Source organism: Opisthorchis viverrini, assembly GCF_000715545.1.
Source record: "Opisthorchis viverrini unplaced genomic scaffold opera_v5_110, whole genome shotgun sequence".
Lineage (NCBI taxonomy): Eukaryota > Metazoa > Platyhelminthes > Trematoda > Opisthorchiida > Opisthorchiidae > Opisthorchis > Opisthorchis viverrini.
The window spans coordinates 1,299,642-1,309,711 of record NW_008751760.1 but is presented as its reverse complement, the minus strand read 5'-3'; the positions used below and the strand labels follow the sequence as shown (position 1 = coordinate 1,309,711).

The 10,070-nt window shown below is 43.0% G+C and overlaps 1 protein-coding gene across 1 annotated transcript in view; it reads right to left on the bottom strand.

Annotated features, from left to right (window-relative positions):
- Window positions 1-7,021: 7,021 nt before the first annotated feature.
- T265_13797 (hypothetical protein) overlaps window positions 7,022-10,070 on the bottom strand; it is a gene marked incomplete at both ends in the record, with an annotated part of 19,984 nt that continues 16,935 nt past the window's right edge. Inside the window, one exon of the mRNA XM_009170545.1 lies at window positions 7,022-7,549. Coding sequence (XP_009168809.1) covers window positions 7,269-7,549 — 281 coding nt within the window. The remainder of the gene's footprint in view (window positions 7,550-10,070) is intronic.

Here is a 10,070-nt window from a genome sequence, read left to right as displayed (position 1 = left end):
ACTCCTTTCCTATTGTGATTTTGTGATTTTGTATTGGTTACTTTGCTTGTTAATTTATCCGAACACGCTGATAAGGTCCTAGTCCGCTACATCATTCTTCCAGCTCGATGGAAGCGGCTGACCGTTAATTCTGATCCTTCAACGACTTTCCAAATATTTAACCAAGTTTATATTGTCATCAGGAGACACAATAGGTGCCCACACTACCACGCACAACCACCTCGGTCCCAGAAAATCAAAAGATCTGGCTTTGATTAGTGTGTGGTTATTCACATTGAAGTCAGAGATTACAAATATCATTCTAAAAACTGGTAGATCTAACACCAAAACTTTGGCGGACGAACACAACTTAATTGGGAGTTTATTTCCACAGCAGCTTACCAACGAGTAACAACTTGATGATGAGTCAATTGCGATCACATTGTGGCAACGAATGCCAAAGTGACTCATTCTGCTCGTGGTAAGTCTTTAATACCTTCATACATCTGGTCCATCTCTAAGGGATTTTTCTTCAGCGTCATTAACAACATGACTGTACCACTAACGTTCATGCGGGTGAAGTGGCAAAGAAACATAATTTTGGTCCGGTCATCAAGCTGATATCAGTGCTAGTCGATCAGGTGACTATCGATCCACTCACCGAGAATGGAAATTGAACACTCGAGAACGAATCAACAGTGCGTCGTTGGGTGCGTGGCACCAAGCGCTAGAGCCTCAGGTTTATTGCTTTCCCAGTCAAATTTGTCGAATTTTCGGGTTGAGAGTGTAGCGGACTAGGACCTTATCAGCGTGTTCGGATAAATTAACAAGCAGAATAACCAATACAAATTCACAAAATCACAATAGGAAAGGAATGAGTAGTCAAATGGGGACTCACGAATGTATAGGTCCACTAGTCCACTACACCGATCCAAATGCAGTAACTGGCTGTGAAAGGAAATATTGACTTGTCGAAATTTCCCACAGATGGTTCCGCGTGGGTGATATATTCCACGGTAGGAAAATTATTCACGGCTAAACAACATCACAGGGATTTATTGTGACGTTCAACAGTTGACACAAACACGACGATCTAGTCCCACTGGTTAAGCAGTCAGCAACCAGTTCAAAGGGGCCTAAATACACCCGTCCATCAAGAAGTCAGCAGGTCGCACCGGAAAATTGTGTATTCGTAACATTAAAACAAACGTCATGATACAGTGTGAACGACGGTTACAAAGTGTGATTTAAGTTCAGGAAGAATGGTAAATGTGACAACGGATTACAGACACTACAAGGGCTGTACTAACTGGCAGTACCCAATTGTTAATATTGTAATCCTGAATACATTCAGACTGTTACCACTTGTTAGTACGGGCACAAAGGGGGCATGGGACAACTGAATATCGAGACGGTTCACGCCACTCGACCCATCAATGGTCTCTCTTACGTGGTGTGTAGATTTCGAAACGGCCAGATTGTATTACCGTTCTAATAAAACTCGGGTGTTTCCATGTTAAATGATACCAAATATGGTTTTTCACACACTCCAGTGATCCCCAAAAATGTGTTTTTGTGCGACGAAATTGAATTACATTCCAGTCAAATTGCCATCACGACGCTGACCCAAATCATGGCAACATCCATCGTAATTTCAAGTTGAACTGATGGAAACTTAACGTCAGCGTACTTTTAAATGATGCGTGACCCCGAGGATAGTCCTGCAATTATGGTGATTCCATCTTCTACTTTTGGTGTTTTTATGAATAGTCCTGCTACAAACTCCCACCTTTATTATTTCTGGACTTATCACATGCTTTTCATTAGGCTTCAGCGAGCAAAATACATGGGAAATCTTATAGTTCGCCCTGGGATTTTCGAATGTTTCTACAGGCAGACTTGTTTCCGCCCTTATTAGAGCCAAATCACTGAAACAACCACTGGCACTGCCGTCTTCATCAGATGAATGTTGACACTATGCGACAAATGGGCTGGGCTGCATACGAAAATGGAATATTACTTCAGAAAACAGATACTCGAGACTACATACATCTGGCAGAGTTATCCCAGCTAACACAAAAGCATGGTGAGTGACGATGGATTTCATTGCTAATAAACTTTTGACTACTTGGATCATTAAGGTAGAACAAATATCTGTTCGTTTTCTCGACCTCTGTGGCGCCATCGATTATTGAGGTGGTCATTGCCTTTGATAACGGCGAATTGCCTTGAACATTAAGGTATTTATGTTCCGCGAACATGAACCCGACACTATTTCAGGTTACCTTCACTGCACAAAATTCCGCCAGAAAAAATATGTATGAATTCCTCCCAAAGACTACCTGCATCGTGTTGTGAAAACCTTCACTGGATGTCTATAGCGGAACTAAATGGTTCTACTGCACGATACCCACTGTAGGCAAAAGTCTTTCAAGAAAACAACAAAAGATGTTTTATACGGAGAACTGACGCCTGAATACGAAATGGCTTTTATTATAGTTCACGAGTGCTTGGACCGCAAGTAACAGGCTTCGAAAATGCTGCAGAAAAACTGTGGGGGAATAGCACAACACAGTGAAACCGTATCACCGGTGGCGGACACTAAGGCGGTAATTCATTGCTACCGACTATGGTTTACTACTGCTTTCTGTGCAGTGAGTTCTCATTCCATCGCCTACAAAATTTAATGCTAATCTGCTAAGGTCTGCGGTTGAAAGAGTGCACCAGCTAAGACTAGTGAAAAGAGAAAACCCTCCCTTGTGAAGTCTCTTACCGGCAGACACAACTAAGCAGGTACAAGCTATTGGACAGGAAAGTAAATGTCTCATATGCACAATGTTTTCAAAGACTGAACATTCTTACGCGTCTTCTTGAACTTTTCATTGACTATTACACAGCTGCAAACGAACATTACGAAGCAGGTTCGCAAGTTTCGTACTTCACCTTCCGTTAAACGCGAGGCGGAGCTTCACATCAGTCACAGGCTACTTACATACCTCAGTAGTAGTATAAGCCACTACACTGGTAGATGAGGTCAATTTCGATTGCAACAAGCTAAAGTGCCACTTCAAAATGTCAGGTGAAATGGACCAGCGTTTTGACCATAGATGGTTCCTCTTGACGACTAGCTGGCAATCATGGATTAAACAAGCAGTCTGCCGATTGTTTCGTTTCAACCCATTGATTAATTTCCACATTCAGTCAGGCGGATGACTCAGAAGCCGAGATCAGATTGGTATCGATCGGAGGCAAACAAGAAAGCCTTCTCCAGTGGTGACGGCTTCGCTGAGGTGGTTTTCACCTTTTTATGGCTAATAACGACGTCGGAAATTATATTAACCTAGGAGACGTCGCACAACAAACTGCCAGCTGTGCATAAATGATCAGAATTTTCTTATTTGCTGTTGTTGCCCATTAGTTTGCGTCTAACTAAGGAGCTCCAAGAAGGGCTAAACCGGTGGTGGGCTGTCAAAGGGTTTCTAGTAAACTTGTGAGTGGTTTCTTTCAGGGAAATATACTCCGATATCTCGAATATCGTAGTAACTGAAACGGTATTTGTGCAGCAAATTCAGTTAAATACCATAAACGAGAGGTTCAGTTGAGTCTCCAGTGAAAACCATATTGACATGAGTGTATTTGTCAAAATGACCGGAATCGTCTTACTTGCTGTGGTTGCTCAGTAGTTTGCATGCCCGTAGCTTTACGGTTGCACACTAAGGCGCTCCTACATTTAAGATGGCCCCAAACTTGATGCACAGATCAGCCTTTTCGGACACCAAACTAGCTCAATCATGGGCGTGTGACCTTATGAGTTTACACATGAATAGTATGTTTATATCATGAACCGTGTGTAAATTCCGTGGCCTCAGCAGCGGACTAGTCTAGTTTGACAGCCTAGTGTTGACTTCTTATGAATGAGCCTCCAGGTTAGTTCGACTTCCAGCACATGAAGCCTTAAAATTACTTCGAAAAGAAATCTCTAGGACACAGTGAACAATCAAGATGGTCCAATATTAACAAGTGCTCTGCTGACGTATTATGAAAAAAGTCAGAAATTATCCATCTAATATCCTCTATCGTTCAGTGTTTTCCGCTTGACGTCATCCGTTACTTTCTGCTCTTTTTTGTTGCCAGTACTGACCGCATGAAGCCGCAGTTGGTCGGTATCACCAAAGCTTCACTCTGCTGGCTAAATTCAGGTGACCCAACAGAATGCATTCTCCTCAGTAGTGAATGTAAGCTCGGTCACTAAAAGTGTTTTATTGGAGTTCAACAGGTTCAATCCTGAGGGGAGAGTGACCTTACCAAGGAGAAAAAGGTATCACGTATTTTGAGAGCGATACTGGTTGATAGGTATTGCAACGCTTCTCTGTTGGCCAATGGACAAATTAAGGGTGTTGCGACGCTTCTCTGTTGGCCAATGGACAAATTACTGTCCGAATCCATTTCACCTCTCTCATTTACTCGGTGGGTTTGGAGACCTGATTCGACAAGGTCTTTTCGCACAAACAAGAGCAATGCGTAGATCCATTCACTCGTACACTCAGCCCAAATTATCCCAGAAACCAGTAGACATGAAATTACTCAAGCGAAGGGAAGCATAAAGACGATTCACCCATGGGCACCTGACAGATCAAACTGTTTGCTAAAGTAGGAGAATAGGTTCACTTCCGAACGGCCAGTCTCGCAAAACACATGGAAAGCATGGTTCACAATATTAATTATACTGGATAAATGATCAGTAACAAGGTAATGTGGTCGTTGGCTTGTTCGCTAAGCTGGGCAATTTGATTGCAAACGTTTAATCACCAATCGAGGTGACATCATCAGTGCGTTATTGTGGAGCGTAGTAGTGCGTTGGTGGTTGTGAAATACAGATCTGTAAGGTCGTGATTTTTGTCTTGAAAACGGCGGCCGGTTCTCCCGTATGTCACCTGTCCTACGTCCACACTGACGAATATTGAAAGTTCGTTCATCGCGAAGTCGTAATTTGACGACCGCTGGCCATTAGAAGTGTGCGAACTGGTCAAAGGATCACCAATCAACTGACTAACCTGAGTAACCGGTAAGATAAATAGACCATGATTGCAGGGTAGAATGGAGGAGATGCCATGTATTCATTGTGTCCCATTTTATGGGACACACCGACTTCCATGCTCTGGGTTCCCAACACGTCACCCGACTGAAGCAGTGTCCAAATCCACGATAGATCAAAATTCACTAAACAGGGGATTAGTTAGAAAACTTCATTCCCCAGAAACAACAAACCAATCAGAAGCCTGATGGTCACAGCAAAAATTTATTCCCAAACCTCCGACTTGTTGTTGCGAACTAATCAAGACTCAACTAGGAAAAGGCAATTAGAGGACGGAGATGCATGAACACAAACTTTCGTGATCAACAATTCTTGACAAACATAGAGGACATGAAAAATAACAAAGTACAATAAAAATTATGTAGTGAGATTAAGTGAGGTGCGCACAGTCCTGCATTTCTGTAACGTATAATTAACTCATACAATTATGAAAACAAGCACCAATTGTTTTTAAACAACACTCCCTAAGCCACGTCTTTTGCTTACTTTTAGTAAGTCCGCTAACTCGTGAAATCCTGGAAAGTCGTAAAATCTTGGGACAGTCAAATCTGTTCAGTTGATTACTTCATCATCACTAGATTAGACACAGTTTTGAATAAGGACACACAAAGGGCTATCGTAGCCATTCTTGGTTTATGTTAAAAAGTGTTGAGAGTAAATGTGGCGATTGCTATAACCTACTTCTAGAATACACCGATTATGGGTATATCCGGATATTGAATGATGTTCAGCTGTGTAGTTCAACTGTCCCAAGGCTAAACATGGCCTGTGAACGAGTTTTGCAATGGAGAGCAATCTTAAGGGAATACAATGTAACAAGTGCAACGGTTCTGGGGTGAGCCAAGGACTGCCATACAGAGACGCATAACCCAGGAAGACTGCTGGGAAAATAAACCGATCATCGAAAGCCCTACAGAGTTTCTTGATAGACTGAAACCCATATGCATCGGGAGGTTAGAATAAAAGAGCTACTGCTCATACACCATAAATGGGAATTCAACACACCGCCTCAAGTCAATCGACGAGTGACCCATCGACACAGTGGCTCTGAGCCAACATCCAAAACACAGAAACTAAGGAGAGTCCCTGGACTTGGGGTAAAGAGACATTTGCAAGGTCAGAAATCGCGTCGACTAAAAACGTGAATGAAACGGTGGGGCATGTAATGAATAACCAAGTTTACTCGACGGAAGACAATTCGTAGGTTTGTTGAAAGCTCATCGACAGCCCTCTACCGGCTTCACCATTCTTGGAGATCATCAAATTGCAGCAGTCCCCAAGTTTCCAGTAATCCTATGTTTCATTTGAACACCCCATCGTAAGAAGTCAGGTCCAAAAGACCAAGTGTTTTCCTTTACAGCCAGCATAAAGTTTTTTCGCTGTTCTAAAAAATAACAATCCATCACAAAGGCCCATATCTGTCAGCACCTAGACCGACGTCGGTGGAACTCGTTCCGTCGATTCCCTAGCTCCAATTCAGGGACTGCACCACTAAATATAGCCTCCATAATTCCGGTGAACCTAGACCAGACACACCTTATAGCACAAAACCCTCCGATCTATCGGCTTCTGGTCAACCAGTGAATGCTCATCACTGGTAGTCTGATTCGCACTGTGTTGACTAATATAACCACTCTCCGGGTTTTATTCATTGAAATCGATAGCTTCTCCAGATGTTCTTTCGTACCATAAATCCAGTATTCACAAGAACCCGCCAGCTGCGGCTCACTACCCAACTTTGATAAAAACCATCCGGCTCAGCACCAGTGAGACTTCCATCCAGATTTCAATAACTCTTAATTGGAGCTAACCGGAAGTGACAGCTTCAGGACTGATTTGACACTATGATACTTAGAGATATCGTAGTGTCGACGAGAACGATTAAACCAATAGCTATCTAGTCCGTAATCGACAACTCAATAACCCAAAAAACAAGTCATAGACCCGTTCATTTACAGTGATGACTCCTCTTGAGGAAGGATGCGGAATAGAGGATCTAATGAGGGTTTCCTTAACAGAGTGAAGTTTCTACGACTGTACTGTCATTGACATGTGAATAGGTTGAAGAACGAATATAGCATGAAACTATGACCTGAATATGCAGAGAACGAAAAGACTGGGGACTAAGACAAGCGATTTTTGTTTTGTACCTGGAAAACCAGGTTTCAATAAGACGTATGGTAATGATAAGGCATCAGGATGGCACATTGGATGTGACATTCCCACAGCGATCACAAAAAGTGCGTTGCCCATCGGGCAGAATGTACTGAGGTGCGTTGCCGGCATGGGAACATGAACAATGTGTCTGACGGTCTGCTACTTCTTGATGAAGCTGGTTGTGTGTGCTGTCACATAGCGGGGGTGTCGACGAATACTTGCATTGGCAAATGAAATGGGAAGAAGCTTGGACGGAATCGGGTTTGGCTGCCGGGACAACCCATCGGAGCGGACGAAAGTGAGTAGGTTTGTGTGATCCTGAAAGGACAATGAGAACTAAGTCAAGTGCTCAGAAACAAATTACGCAAAGACTAAACTTTCGAGATGGTTATGGATCGATACAGACGTTTCCAAGTAAAAAAAAACTGAATCACATCGAAAAATGGAATCTGATGCTTCTCATGAGATTCATGGAGAGTAAAACCTATTAGAGCCCATCAGTAGTACGCATGTTTGGCCGTGCTGGGATTTAGAACTCAAACATCTGTCACGCAAGGCGAGGTCACTACTACCAGCACAAACTGGACGCAATTAAATTGTCACATCACAACACGTGTAAGGCAATAAAAAAGAACTAGTAAACGCAGCCAAACACCCACTAAACTGCTGAGTGAGACTCACTCACACATTCTCCGTAAGGATAAGACACAACTTGAACAAGTGAAGCGAGTTCACAACATAAATTTGTAATTTCGTCAGTAACGTGCCTGCTTTCGGAGAATTTTACAAACATGGGACAGTTCTGCTCGATAATGCTGATAATAGTTCACAACTTACAGTTCGCTTTGACAAAAAGAGTTCGACGACTACTGAAAACAGTCAGCTGAATTCATACTCCCCCCCCCCCTGGAAATTCCCCCCCCCCCTCTGAAATTCCCCCAAACTAGGATATTTTGATTTCCTTTTTTCTATTCCGGTTCGAATTCTCAAAGTTGGAACACATCATTCAAACTGTCTGTTCAATGAATGCTATGTACGGAGACGCTAACAAAGCCAATCCGAGCAAAGTGTAAGAAGCAGTTTCAAGATGTGCAACTTCACTATGTTTATGTTTGTATGGATGTATGGCATAATCTGAAAACCAGCGTTTCGGATGAGAAACAATCAGTTCACTAGCAAGGTGCCGTACGGGAAAACTGAAATGGGTGGTCTTCTATCCTGGCGTAGCAACATATCGTCATTCTTCCGCCTGGTCGGACAGAATTATGTGTACAGAAATGTATACACATACAAATCCGCCATTGAGACCTTCCCTAGAATGAATTTACCTTCCACACACCGTGCAAATAGCAAATAAAACCAGCTGGATCACAATCTTTAGCATCATTGAACATCAATCTCTCAATCATTCTGCTGACTTGACTCTGCTTCGTAGAATACCATCAACCAAGAGGCTACGAAACTGAGGGAATTGGAGCATCAGAATACGATAAGGAGAACCTGTTTTATGTACGGGGGGTCACTCATTACCTAGCTATTTACGGATCTAGGGATCTTCCGCTTCGTGAGGGGGTAGAAAGTTTTCCAGAGGAATTCGCCAAGGAATCGCTCACAAAAATCTAGGGCCAATCAATTTTTGTTGTAATTCATCCGTTAGTTGCTCCAGCATGTCTGTGACTAAACGTCGCTTCCTCACCCAGCAGCGCCAATAAGAATTCAGTAAGTAGATGTATTGCTTGTATTGCGAACCTAAATCACCAACGAACGCTATTCCTGAACAGGAAGACTGCAGTTTTGACCCTGAATCATCACTGTTCGGATCCGTGAATACTGCGCATGTTAAATGCAAGTGAGGGGTAATTATCGACTGGACCGCTGAAGTGGCCGTAAGAGAGTTTCGTGCTCCTTCAACACAAACGTATGATTTCAAGGTTCCGTGTGTACGGAATCAACATCAGTCATGAATTCAGTGAATACTGATTTGGAAATTGCATGTTCTGAGTTGAACGGGGGTGGAGAAAATTAGGAAAAGTGAGGGACCAAAACAGCATTTGCTATACTAACAAAATCTCGGATTTCTGAGTAGTTCGTGCGTCCAGACAACCATGAATAATTGAGCTACCACTGTGAATGCAGACTAACGCGATAGCCCGAGGCAAAAACCGTTTTCCTCTCGTCTCTCAGGACACATGAGCAGCGAAAATAGCGGGCTTCACAGGAGGAATTGGGGACGAAATATAAGCCACCGAAGAAAAGCCTAATTTTAACTCGGTGCAAGTTTCCCGAACAAATCACGAAATTAAGCACGCTCACATACCAGACAGGTTGGTGGATTCATTTTGTAAAAAAATATACCACACGCGAAGCAGTGAGCGCTGGTAACACAGTCTCTAAAATCAGTTCTGTTTTTCACGTTCGACTATGAGAGAGTTCAGCCACGCGTCGTTCACAAGGCTTATACTTCTTTTGAAAATAATGATGGTCTGTGAAATAATCACATCCACATGGATGATCAGGCATGCGAGTAGTCTGTGGTCGCGTCGAAAACCACCCCGCCTCTAATGGAAGGCAAGGGTTCCTACGGAGCTTGTGGAACTGCTTTGCAACGTTCGTTTACGATTGTGTAATAGTCAGTAAATACCCATGAAACTCCAAGAAGACGCGTGAGCATGCTCAGTTTTTTAACAATATGCGCATATGAGACGTTTACTTCCCTGTCCAATAGCTTGTAACTGTTCAGTTGGTGTTTGGTAATAAACAGCTTCGCAGCGAAGCGTCTTCCTCCTTTCAATTGGTCTCAAATCCACCCGCCCACCGGCCTCCGTAACATCCTCAAAGT